At 33.5% G+C, this 14,270-nt stretch overlaps 1 protein-coding gene across 4 annotated transcripts; it reads right to left on the bottom strand.

Annotated features, from left to right (window-relative positions):
* Window positions 1–206: 206 nt before the first annotated feature.
* On the bottom strand, window positions 207–8,234 carry LOC132267230 (uncharacterized). Of its 4 annotated transcripts, none has more exons than XM_059768331.1 (3): window positions 8,042–8,234; window positions 1,436–2,800; window positions 207–880 (listed from the first exon to the last, which is right to left on the bottom strand). In XM_059768331.1, exons 2-3 carry the CDS (start codon window positions 2,113–2,115, stop codon window positions 841–843), a joined length of 720 nt encoding a protein of 239 aa, XP_059624314.1. In that variant the 5' UTR covers window positions 2,116–2,800; window positions 8,042–8,234; the 3' UTR covers window positions 207–840. The 4 variants fall into 4 exon arrangements, with proteins under 4 accessions (XP_059624314.1, XP_059624313.1, XP_059624311.1 ...); XM_059768330.1 differs by having other exon boundaries at window positions 1,333–2,813; window positions 8,042–8,232; XM_059768328.1 differs by having other exon boundaries at window positions 1,333–2,800; window positions 8,042–8,232.
* Between the last annotated feature and the right edge of the window lie 6,036 nt (window positions 8,235–14,270).

Raw genomic sequence — 14,270 nt, 5'->3', positions numbered from 1 at the left:
TTTAGGAAGATGAGGCAACATATTAGTTGAGATCCTTTATCCATTAGGTTATATTATATAAGACTAGAAAAAACAACCCCAGTTCCGTCTAATAGTTGTAATAGTCACGTGAATACATAAATAAATAAATAAATATATATATATATATATATATATATATACATATACGTATAGATAATTCATTACGTAAAAGTGAGAAAACAAAGTTGTCCATCAACCTACAAAGGGATTAGATGATTCGTTAAAATATATAAAAGAAAACAAAGTTGTCCATCAACCTACACTACAGTAGGCAACATAAGAGCAGAGGACAAAAACCCATAACAAAAAGGAAAAACTAATGGATAGAAGAACATAAACATTAACAAACCCGGAACAAAAACAAAAAAACTGATAAGAAAGAAGGAACATAAAACCCAAATATGAGGAAGAATGCAAAACCCAACAACCAAGGAGAACTCAATCGTCATTAGAATTATCAGGTGGGGGAGTATCAGTAGGTGGAGATTCAGGGCTTTCGGTTTTACATTTCCATTTCCATTTGCGGCTTTTCCATTGCCTGAAGACTTCCCATTGCCGTTCGGAGCTGCTTTTCCATCGCCTGAGCTTTGCCACTGGATCCATTCTCCTTCTTGTGAATCGAAGATACTTTGACACCAAGAGATTCTACGGTCTTATTCAGAACTATCTGGTCAGCAACCACCTGATTTAGAACGGTATCAAATCTGCTAGCAACTTTCACTACGGGAGCGAGGGCTTTGTACACAGCATCCATATCAACCTCAGATGGGAGCGCTTTAGTACATATTTCTTGAAAGACTCAAACATTCTGAGGCACCGTCAGTTACAGTGGCTTCTCAACCAGGATATGTTCAGCTGACTGTAAACGTACACAAACACAATAAGAAAACCAACATAGACGCAACCATTAAAAGAAAAGAACGACAGAAGAACAACATAAATATACAAAAGCTAGAGATAAGACTGCAAAACCCAGTAATCAGAACACCAACCTATACAATAAAATAAGCGCAACCAACACACCCATTCAAAGAATAGTCAACATCAGTATAAACGATTATCAGATCATAAAACTATAGTATAGTCAAAGCTTCAACAAGAGCAATATTATACCAGACGCAACCCATACAATGAAATACAAAAAATAGCACGAAAAATTTCATCAAGCCCCGTAGTAAAATTTTTTTTTTTCCTGAATGAAGAAAATTTTATAAATATGAAACAATATAAAACAAAAACAAAAAGTGAGGACTAAAACCCCACTGAAACAAAATTAGAAAACAGGGATAAAAAGTTAGGCGAAAACCCTACCCCTTACCCTTGAACCCCTAACTACAGAATTATATCTTGAAGACACAACCCTGCCACATCCAACACATCCCAAACAATGCTTTTAATTAGAATGGGAGAAGACCTAAAAATATCCTTATGCAGCCTGTAGTTCCTCTCATTCCACAGATAATACATTGTTGCTGAGAAAATCATCTTAAAGACCTTATTCCTCAGAGACCTAACTTGAAACTGCTGGGTCATTGCAGCAGCAAACCCTTCACAAGACAACTTTTGAACCCTCCAATGGAACATAGATGCTAAGCCACACCAAACCTGCCAAGAGTAATCACACTCCACAAACACATGATCATCCAACTCTGCATTCTTTAAACACAAACAGCACCTTGAAGCTAGAGATATGCCTCTCCTCTGTAAATTCTGGGCTGGTAAAACAGCATTCTGTATAATTAAAGCACACTGAACTGACCATCTAGGCCGACCCCCATTCCAAACCAGAGAATACCACTGCACCACTGGATTAGGAACTCTGCATGCTTCCCAGGCAGCTTTAAAAGTAAACATTTTATGCTGCCACATAATCTGGTCTTCTCCTCCAAAAATTTGAAACTGCTGTAAATACATTTGAACATCCAAAGGAATATCAGTAAAGTGCCATTGATTCTGAACTATTAAACTACTCAACTCAATCTGCTTGTTTGAAGAAACACTTCTTAAGGTATGAAAACTGAACTTCTCTGAAAGAAACAGTCCATCACACCATGGATCCAGAAACAGCTTAAACAAGGAGAACTCAATCGTCATTAGACTCAAACGTTCCAAGAGCAAGATGAACAAATCTCAGTCATTTGATATATACACAGCATCCTTATTGGCAAGATAACTGACGGCACTTCGAAGTTTCATCTTGCTCTCGGAACGTTTGAGTCTTTCAAGAAATATGTACTGAAGCGCCCCCCATCTGAAGTTGACATGGATGCTGTGTACAAAACCCTCGCTCCCGTACTGAAAGTTGCTAGCAGACTTGATACTGTTCTGAATCAGGTGGTTTCTGACCAGAAAGTTCTGAATAAGACCGTGGAATCTCTTGGTGAAAGTATCTTCGATTCACAAGAAAGAGAATGGATCCAATGGCAAAGCTCAGGGCGATGGAAAAGCAGCTCCGAACGGCAATGGGAAGTCTCCAATCAACGGAAAAGCCGCAAATGGAAATGGAAATGTAAAACCAAAAGCCCCTGAATGTCCACCTACTGATACTCCACCTGATGATTCTAATGACGATTGAGTTCTCCTTGCAGCTCCGAACTATCAACAAGAAATATAAGAAACACAAAAAGAGCATTTGCAAATATCATGAAAACTACTAATCGTCATTCATAATGATGGATCATTTTATCCTTTTTCATGAATGGTGTTTTGACAAGTTGGAGATCCTCTGGAATAAACTTCAAACGTCTCAGAAAATCAATACAAGCGCCTGCAACAGCACCTGTGGTAGTCATCTGTATTAGCAAGAAGAAAAACAAACATGATAATGTAAAAAAAAACAATCAAAACAAAATGAGCATATAAAAGAAAAATCTGATTATTGAAAGCAAGTTAATGAAGAAAAAAGAGAGAGAGAGAGCTGATGAAGATGAAGAAAAACAATCAAAACAAAATAAGCATATAAATGAAAAATCTGATTATTGAAATAATAACAAAGCAGCATAATAGACAATTAATCAAAACAAACATAAACGACTAGCCCTTTTTTCCATATCTCATTTTCTTTATATAATGAGATTAAGATGAATATATCAGATTTCAATTCTAAATATAAATACCATAAAACAGCACTTCAAAATCATTTCCACTTCTCCAACAACTATAGTAGCAAAAACTTGACATTTAAACCATGCCAGAAACTTGAGATATATTATTCAATTAATCAAGATATATATATATATATATATATATATATATATATATATATATATATATATATGAAATACTCAACATATATGATAGATACAATTTCGTGTTGTTTATTTCTAAAATATCTCTTAAAGACTCGTAGAAGTAGTATTTTTTTTTTTTCAATTTTAAATTGTAATGAATATTACCAAATCCAATTGAACATTTTGAAATTATTAGACACATTAATATTATGCTATATTTTATTCCTAATTTCTCCAAATTTTTAAATTTGTAATTGAATAAATTATCTTTCATCTTGCATTATGTTAAAATCATTTCTGTAATTTGAGTTAGGTTTTGACTATTTTGAAAACTTCAACTCCGGGAATGATATATACCATTAATGGTATGCCATATATCATCCGGACATAATAAAATAAATAAATAAAAATTAAAAAGAAAAAAGAAAAAAGAAAATTGAATACTAAAAATAGGAATGGCATAATTCAAATAGAGATTATAATGTTTCTTGTAAGGACCAACAGGCCTGTGGTCTAGCGGTACAAGGCTCCTGCTTCCCAAAGGGTGGTCAGGAGTTCGAACCTCAATGGAGGCAATGTGTGAGTCCCAACTAGGAAAAAAAAAAAAAAAAATATTTCTTGTAGAGAGTCGGAAGCGTATCTAACAATTTCACAAAAAGCAAAATAAAATAATAAAACAAAGGGGGACTGGTAACTTTTTTCCAATTTCTTTTAAACTGACTCCTAGGAGAAAATACATGTCAACAATTATTATTGTATTGTACTACAATTTAACAATTCTTATTGTAATTTGTGTACAAATTCTGATGTGAAAATATAGATCTATAAACACATCTACAAGGGTGTGTTTGGTAGGGTTGATTTGGAAGGATAGGGAGAGAAAAAAAAAAAAGAAAGGATAGGGGGGAGTGTGTTTGGGTGGATTAAGTGGAGAGAAAAGAGAAAATAGGGAGAGAAAGGGAGGGATAACCCTCATTTGGTTTCTCTCATAATTTGAAAAGATAGGGAGAGAGAGGATAGTAGAGTAAGTGATTAATTGATAATACCAAAAATACCCTCCACAAATCAATATACAGAAAAGTTATTCCATTTATGTCCCAAATAAGAATAACTATCCTTTCTTTTCTGAAAGGGTAGGACAGTTATTTAGCCACTACTCTTTCTTTTATTTTCTCTCCTCTATCTTATCCAAACAAGAATAACTATCCTTTTTTTCTTTTCTCCCCTATCTATCCAAACACACCCTAAGTCTTCAAATGTGTGCATAGTTTTAGGCCTAAAGAGATGCCGTAAGAGTTGTGGCCTTGGATGGTTGAATTATTTTCTCTTCCAAACATCAAACATGGAGGCCTCAATAAGTGGTCTATTATGTAGTTGTTATCAAACAAACAGAGAAAGTATTAAATATCGAGCAAAAAAAAATTGTACTGTTTACTAGGGGATTGTCAAATCGTTCACTTTCACAATATGAAGGGAAATGTTATTGAAATGACTTGTCAACCTATTTCTAGTCTCTCACTTAATTATTGTAATATATATGCGAGTTCCCTAGGCCACCATATATATGGATATGGAAAGGCAGCAAATATATGAAGAGACATGCAATGGCACATTTCTCAACCTTTCTCTGTAACAACTAGTCGTCCTCCTAGCTCCTCCCACTTTTTCCCCTATTATGCTCCTTTCCAATGCAGAATTCAAAAGGCATCCAGGTGAATATATGATTACCACTCCCACATTAATTTATTTCTCACTCCTCTCTCTCTCTATATGTCCAAGAGAAATAAATGGACATTGCAAGACTTGGTAGTATTCAGCTTCTTCATCATCAGCTCTCTCTCTCTTTTCTTCATTAGCTTGCTCTTTGTCTCTCTCTTTCTCAAATGAAAAGTTGATATATACAGGGCCGGCCCTGAGATTTCAAATATTTTGAGAGGCCCTAGGTGAACTTTTAAATGTGAGACCCTTAAGTTTCACAAGCGCAAAAAAAAATTATAAGAGTACAAAATTTTAACATGATGTTTTCAAATTCTATAGCTAATATAATTGTGCGCCTATGCATTGTGCATAAGACAACTAACTAATAACTATAAATTTATCACCACCAACAAATAATTGTGCATCTGTACAGTGTGCAAATAAGTATAAATCTATCACCACCAATAAATAATTGTGCGTATGTGCAGTGTGCTTAAGAGAAGTAACTAATAACTATAAATTTTTATCACCACCAATAAATAATTATGCGCCTGTGCAGTTTGCATAAAACAACTAACTAATAACTATAAACCTATCATCACCAATAAATAATTGTGCACATGTGCAGTGTACATAAGACAGCTAACCAATAAAACTAAATTTATCAATTAAAGAGTGCGAAATTTTCACAAGCACAAAATAAAAAATGAAGAGAACAGTTTACTAGAGAACAGAAAACTGCAACTTCTTTTACATTCATTGTTTATGTAGCCTACTAAAATTTGATTATTACAGATGACAAAAATATGTGGAGACGAGGTGACTATATATATATAGGAGGCTGAACTTGTAGTACTGAAGAAGTAGTGGGACTTTTAGGTTATACGTGGCATCCACTATTGTATATAATTTTGTCTTTCACTCTTTATATTAACTACACTACACTTTGTGTGTGTTTTTTTTTTCTGGGAGCCAATTACCCCTTTCTTGATTTCAGGATGAGGAATCAACTTTGGTAGCAGTGATTGATTGATCATTGCTACAGAAGACCTATGCAAATTAATAGAAAAACCATTAACTTTTGTTTTGTTAAAGCCTGCTCTTGATTTCCATGTGTTTGTACATTCTGATGGGAAGTGCTTTGACAGTATTATTAACTAAAATTCTAGCTTAGCCAACTTCATATAACATCAATAATGGTGGTATGTATCTTCATATAAAAATAAAATATACAAAAACCCTTAATATGGCACTTTTAAGTATGAGCATAATTTAGAGATCGAAAAAGTTAATTATTGCCTCAACAGCACACACTAGAAGGGATCCTTAATTTTCGTAGGATTGAACGTGAAAATGCAAAAAATTATGAGGAAAAGGGGTTTGGTTGCTGCTGTTGTGAGATTGGAGTGGAATTAGGGAGAGGAAAAAAAAAAAGTACCTGCCATAGATTATGGACTCGATCGCCATGAAAGACACATGTAGAAAGGCACACATTTATTAAAATACTACGAGAACCATAATTTATTCATTCAGCTTTTGATAGTCATCACACACAGTGACACACACACACACTCACGCACACACAAAACCCTAGCTACTTTTCACCATTGGAACAAAGGTAAAGGCCCGAATCAAACAAACCAAAGTTAGAACAAATCAAATGATGAGATGAACGAAAGAAAGAAACATATATAAAAGATCGATTCAGGGCCGGCCCAAAGATTTCAAATATTTTGAAAGGCCCTGGCAAACTTTCAAATGTGAGGCCCTTAAGTTTCACACGAGCAAAAAAAACAATTATAAGAGTGCGGAATTTTCACACGATGTTTTTAAATTCTATAGCTAATATAATTGTGCGTCTGTACATTGTGCATAAGACAACTAACTAATAACTATAAATTTATCACCACCAACAAATAATTGTACGCATTAAACAACTAACTAATAACTATAAATCTATCACCACCAATAAATAACTGTGCATAAGACAACTAACTAATAACTATAAATCTATCACCACTAATAAATAATTGTGCGCCTGTGCAGTGTGCTTAAGACAACTAACTAATAACTATAAATTTTTATGCCTATGCAATGTGCATAAGACAAGTAACTAATAACAATAAATCTATCCATTAAAGACTGAAATTTTCACAGGCACAAAAAAATTATAAGAATGTGGAATTTTCATTAATATGAGATGATAAGAACATAAATTATATTAATGTTGAAAACACACAAAAGAAAACCCAGTCTTGGTACTTTAAAAAAGACAGATCCAATTTACATCAAAAAATTAATAGGAAATATTCAACACAACTTAGTCACAAAAATCAAAATTCAACTTTATATCAAAGTAAATGTAAGGCAAATAACCTCACGAGATCCTAGGAAGAGTGTCCTGCTAGCATGTGAAAGAAGATCACAATTAATACAAAACGAATGGAGAATCAAACCAAACCGAAACAATAATAACTTACAATAAATAAAATATTAAAAAATTCTAAAATCAAGCAGTTTGGTCGAATGATCTCCTGGCTGGAGTTTTCACTGGAGCTTTGTGTGTGTTTTTGTGTGTTTTTTTTTGGGAGCCAATTACCCCTTTCTTGATTTCAGGATGAGGAATCAATTTTAGTAGCAGTGATTGATTGATCATTGCTACAGAAGTCCTGTGCAAATTAATAGAAAAAACCACTAACTTTTGTTTTGTTAAAGCCTGCTCTTGATTTCCATGTGTTTGTACATTCTGATGGCAAGTGCTTTGAGCCTTTGACAGCATTATTAACTGAAATTCTAGCTGAACTAAACATCAATAATGGTGGCATGTATCTTCATATAAAAATAAATTAAAAAAAAATTAATTTGGCACTTTTAAGTTTGACATCAATTTAGATATCGAAAAAGTTAATTATTACCACAGGTCCCTCAACCCACTGGAAGGGATCCTTAATTTTCGTACGATTGAATTTGAAAATGCAAAAAATTATGAGGAAAAGTGGTATGCTTTCTGCTATGAGACTGGACTTAGGGAGAGGAAAACAAAAAGATCGATTCATGCGAAAGGAGAGAGAAGAGAGAGAGGATGAACATACCTTGTCACGGTGCCACCTGAGCCTGAGGCGATAGCGGAGGATGCGTCCTGCGGAGTGTCGAAGCAGATTGTGTTGTCTGAAAAACTTGCCCTAACTTTCCATACTCTCTATTTAAGGCCGACTAAAATTTTGAGACTTGCCCTAACTTTCCATCCTCTATTTGAGGCCGTCTAAATTTGAGACTTGCCCTAACTTTTTCTTTTCTTTTCTTTTTTTTATTATTATTTTTTATCCATCCCCTATGGGCCTAAAAATTTGAGGCCCCCGCCTTGGGCCAGGGCCGGCCCCGAGTACGTGTGGTTCTCCATCGTTTAGTTTGTCATCCTCCTGGTTTCGATCCTTCTTCCAACAAACGCCTAAGGTCCATGGTAAGAGATTGAAGTTTTTTAAACTTACGGTATTCAAAAACTTTATTTTTGCATATCTATAGACACAATACACTGGTAGTGCATTTTTCCTTTGCTTAAGTGACCTTTATATTTTTCGATCTTAGCTCAAAGCTAACAGATTGTTGTTGGGTTATTTCTTCGATATGAAAAGGATGTAACCACTATTTTTTTTATACAAAAAAAGATTTTTTTTATTTTATTTGGAATAAACATTTTGATTGATTTTTTCCCAAAATTATTCTCAATAAGGATCACGTTAATTTCCTTACTGGTGCTATTATTGATCGTTGCTGCACATTGCCAAACAAACTTAATTTGTTTGCAAACATTTTATCTCTAATAAATGTTATTTCAACCATCTCTCGAATGTGAATCAGCTTTAATTTACTTTTTCTTGGTGCCATGTCAGACATTTATTTTAACATTTCCATTTCTGGTACAATCATTATTTTTAATTTTCATGAATGTGAATCAACTTTAATTTTACTTTTTCTTGGTGCCGTGTCAGACATTTATTTTAACATTGCCATTTTTGGTACAATCATTATTTTTAATTTTCATAAATGGTGGTGGAGTTTATTAAAGATAAGGCAATAAATTACATGACTTTAGACATATTAGCTTGTTGGAGTCTGTTTATAAGCTAATAACTAAGGTTCTAGCCTCGTGGTTGAGTTTTGTTCTAAATGGTATTATCTCAGATACCTAGAATGATTTTGTTGGTGGTTGGCAAAATTAGATTATTAGTGAGTGTGTGGACTCCAGATTGAGTAACTGGTTCCCGGGCTTTTATGCAAGCTTGACATTGAGACAGAGTATGATCATGTGAGCTGGAGCTTATTACTTTACTTGTTAGTTCATGATGCGTAGAGATCATGCTTCCCAATTGGAGATTTCCCAAATGTTTTTTGTAGATGATATACTCTTGTTTTTTGTGATGCTGACATTGTCGGGAAACGTGCTAAATTTAAAAACTTTTTGAAAAATTTTGATTCATTGATCTTGATTCATCACATAGAGACAAGTTTACGCAAAAAATAAAATATGATGTATCATTCAAATAACAGATTGAATACTTACATCAAAGATCTGAGTAAACATTTAAATCTTTCTTCTAAAATAAATGTTCTCACTTATTGTAAATCCCTTAGCAATATACCTTCTCCTTGGATCTCCATCTACTTGGTAATTGTTTTGCCTTTAGGAATCACTCATAAGCCTCCATGAATGACCTTGGAAAATTAAGCTTGTGGGAGTCTCCATTAGATGAGAACATAAACCCTAATTTTCTAGAGAGAGAAAATAGATTCATTTTTCCTTCTGCCAAAAAATCCCCCTAAAATATACATAGATCATGTATATTTATAGGCAACATAAAGATAAAGAAAAGGAAACAACAAATCCTTCTTAATCTCTAATTCACATGTCTCAAATCTAATATGATTCCAATATCAAGTTAGGCCATGAGTGAGAATCCATTGGGCCTATTATTTTATTGGCTACAATGAATTAATAATTGGCCCGTTCCATAGACCCAATTCAATTAATTCATTAATTAATTTCTACTCCACTAAAAGAAATTAATTGAACTCCAATTAAATAATAAATAACCACTAAGTCAGTATTACACTTTGACCCCTCTATGCATAATTAGTTATCGGATAAATAAAGTCATCAATCCGACTACTTAATTAATATATTTATTTTGGTACCTTTGATTATTTTTGGCTCAATCACAATAAAATATTTGTTTGACAAAAATAATAGTTTAAATAAATAAATATATAATAAATCATTTTGTCTAAAAACACACGAAGGCCTTCAAATTTACTTTGTGATCAACCATAATCAATACAAAATAAATACAAGTAGCAATGATGCAAATATTGAAAATATAACCCTCTAACTATTAATTACATAACTATCCAAAGTGTCGGTCTAAGGATCTCGAAAAATCCGCCAAACAAATCAAAGTAATTATTAATTAATAAAAGAGTCTATAATTTTCTTATGCTTAAGAGTCAAATGCCATGACGGTGATAGGGAGCAATTGCATTCGACGGCTCTCGCGATATATCTCAACCTAACGCGGATCCAGTTCAAGTTTTAATTAATTATGAGTCCATCCATAATTACCGACTATGAACCATTTATGATTACTATTTATATATCATGCATTGATTTCCATCACATACATATATATAAATATCTCTTGTAATCAAATGGACACTATCTATTCTATAATGAATCGAAATATAATACATTGAATTCACCAATTGTATAAAGCATAAATATTTCAGAAACGTCAGGAACATCTAGCTCTTTAATCCAGATAGGAATTTGCTATGCCAGGGCATATAAATCCCAACAGCTCCCACTTGCCCTCATAGCTAATTCAAATTGCATCTAACTCCAATGTTATCCAGATGACGATCAAAATTATTGATCAATGACACTTTTGTTAATAGATCAACAAAGTTGTGTTCTAATGCAATGTTCTAGCCACAAGTAAATTTTCTTGTCAGACAATATCATGTAGAACATGATATTTCCTCTCAGTGTATCTTGTTTCTCTATGAAACCTTGGGTCATTGGTTTGGACTACTTCTGCACTATTATCACAATATAGCTTAATAGGCAGGCTAGTATGCTCCACAACCTCTAAATCAGTGAGATCAAACCAAAAGACTTCTTTTACTGCCTTTAAGGCTGCAATGATCTCCACCTCCAGGTTTGAGTCTGCAATTAAAATCTGCTTAACAATTTACTAACTGATTTCCCTTCTATTGAGTGAACATATACTAAGTCATGAACCTCATAGTATCTACTTTTGATCAGAACTAACATACCTGACTAGAACTATATCATCACATCCATAAATGAGTATGAGATCATTGGTTCTTTTAAGGTACTTTATGATATTTTTCACAACAGACCAGTTATCCAGTCCAGGATTAGACTGATATCCACTGACTATCCCTACAATGTAGCGGATGTCCTGTTTGGTATAGACCATGGCATATATGAGACTCCCATATGCCAAAGCATATAGTTCCAGTCTCATTTGCTCAATCTCCTCTGCTAATCTTGGAAAACTACTTACTAGAGAGAGCAATCCATATCAATAAAGCAAGAACTCATTCTTTGAGTTATGCATACCAAACCTGGTCAAAACTTTATTAATGTAGGATTATTAAGATAAGACTATTTTCCTTTTAACCTGATCTTGCAAAAGCTTGATCCTAGGAATATAGCTTACATTTTGAAAATCCTTCATTTAAAAGTAATTGAACAACTACCTCTTTATTGATGACAAAACTTTCACATCATTCTAAATGAGTAGGATGTCATCAATATATATAGAATCAAAAAAATAATGACATTCTCTTGTACACTTAGATTTATTTACTAAGAAATCTTCTGGTATCCTTTTGTAGATTAACTTGCCTTCCATAGGTATCACCTTACTAGAAAGTTCTACAAGATCCCAGATTTTATTAGAATACACAGATTCCAACTCTGATTTCATAACAACTTGCCAAAACGATCTGTATCCATATCAGTTCACGCTTCCGTGTAGCTTACTGGGTCCAACTCATGTTTAACAGGGATGTCCATAACGGTCTCACTTAAAAACATGATTTTGTCGGATTGGATGACAATCCTCCCACTATAATAATGTACCGATGCAGAAATCTGTGTATTAGATGATGCTGAAGCATCAATAGGGAATTCATATATTATTCTCAATTTCTATGATAAGTGTGTTCATCATGTGGTACATCTGGTACTTATACAATATTCTCTAACATTATGCTACTAGGTATGTGATTCATAATATGATTCTCCTATAGATAAACAGTGAGTGTAAACAATCAACTTTTATCATTGAGATCATAAAATAATCTATCCTAGTGTCTTTCAGAGTAGCTATCAAATCTATCATGCGTATGATCTGTTTCCAACTTACTTGTCCATATCAAGCGCACATGTGCAAGACTACACCATATGTGCATGTGATTCAAATTAAGATTTAGTCAACATCACAGCTCAAAAGATATCTTTGAGATAGACTAAGATGAAATACAGTTCATAATGCGCACCGATATCATTAATGCTAAACTCTTAAATGAAAGAGATAATGTGGCATAACTGTTCATAGATCTAACCATGTTAAACGGAATTCTGTTATTCCTATTTGACACCCCAATTCATTGAGCGTAAATTGCGGAAAACTAGTACACTTTACCCTCATTGACTATATAGTCTTTGCACTATCCAAAGAAATACTCATATCCACGATCAGATCTAAGTGTTTTGATAAGTTTACCTAATCTGTACTCCACGTCAGTCTTGACACTTTTGGAATATACCAAAAATTTAAGACTTGTGTCGCATCAGATAAATTTATCCAAAACTTGAGTAATCTTGCTTGGATGTTCATAAGACCACATGTGTCTGTGTGTACTGACTCCAATTGTCCTTTATGTCTATTTCATCTGGCTGATTAAGCCCTTAGAGTTATCTATCCTTCAAAATAAGATTCACAAGTTTGGTTTAGGCTCCTCTGCCTCACTAGGTAATAAACCTTCTTTGACCAATCTTTGAATCTCATTTCGACTTATTATAACCCAAAAATAGACACTAAAAATACAATGAGTCAGGAATAACAATTTTTCTCTTAACATTCAATCTAGAAGATGCAACATTAGTTTCTACATCCTGTAAATCTTAAAAGTTTGTGATTATAGTATATTAACCATCTTTCAATGCACCAGAAGTAATCGCATATCTATTTAATTTTATAAAACCAGTTTTACAAAATAACAATTCAGTTTTTATAAACTACAAGTGAAAACAAGAATTAGATAGCGTCTAACTTCTGTGCATAAATATAGTACTCTGATACTAATATTATCATACTCTCTAATTTCAGATGTAATACTCCCACTGACTTAGCTACAACCTCGACATCAGGTTAAAAGATAAATATATATCCATATCATCGAGGCTTCTGGATTCCTGAAATCCTTGCAACGAATTGCAAACATGTTTAGTGGCTCCAGAATCTATACATTAGGAATTAATAGATACAACCACATAACATGGCTCAATGATTAAATATATATTTTCCTATGCCACGTCATTGCTTAGACAGTTCGTCCTTCAGTGTCTTAGTTAGCGGTAAAAGAAACAATTTCCTTCACCCTCAACATATACTGCCTTATTCCCTTTAACCTTTTAAATACCCATGTTTTGTGTTAGCCTAGTCCTATTATCATCCTTCTTCTTTGCTTTGCCCATCCACTTGAGCCTAGAAAAAGATGGTATAGACTAGGTTAGATTGATAGGAACGCCCATACTCTTGATTATCCCTTCATCTGTTACCAATTCTATAAGTATATCAGCGAGTGTGAACTCAAACTGATTCCTTATTTAGTTTACTCTGAAAGAGCCGAACCAGTTTTGGTAATAAGGCAATAATCATGTCAATATGAAACTTATCATTCAAGTTAGCCCTATTGACCTCCAGTTCAATTTTTAAATAATAAACAATCATTTTTTAAAATCCAATATCAAACTGAAGTTCCTCAGGCTATCTTATGGTATTTAAATTTGACACAGTACTCAAGCATATGCTCTATCTAATCTCACCAAAACATCTCACTGACATTTAACATGATGCTTGAAGAAAATAAAATAATGTAAATGTTAGCTTTGGAGCGTATTCGAGGTAAACTCTAGAATATTGAACCAAGTCATGTCATTTGCCTTATTTCACTTATTCAAAGTATTAATATTCTATTGAGTATCTTAAAGTAAAAGGATTAGGTTTAGGA

Source organism: Cornus florida, unplaced genomic scaffold, assembly GCF_030987335.1.
Source record: "Cornus florida cultivar Cherokee Brave unplaced genomic scaffold, ASM3098733v1 CherokeeBrave_3.0.0_Hap2_Chr07, whole genome shotgun sequence".
Lineage (NCBI taxonomy): Eukaryota > Viridiplantae > Streptophyta > Magnoliopsida > Cornales > Cornaceae > Cornus > Cornus florida.
The sequence above is the reverse complement of the archived record's forward strand: the minus strand, read 5'-3'. Positions and strand labels throughout refer to the sequence as shown.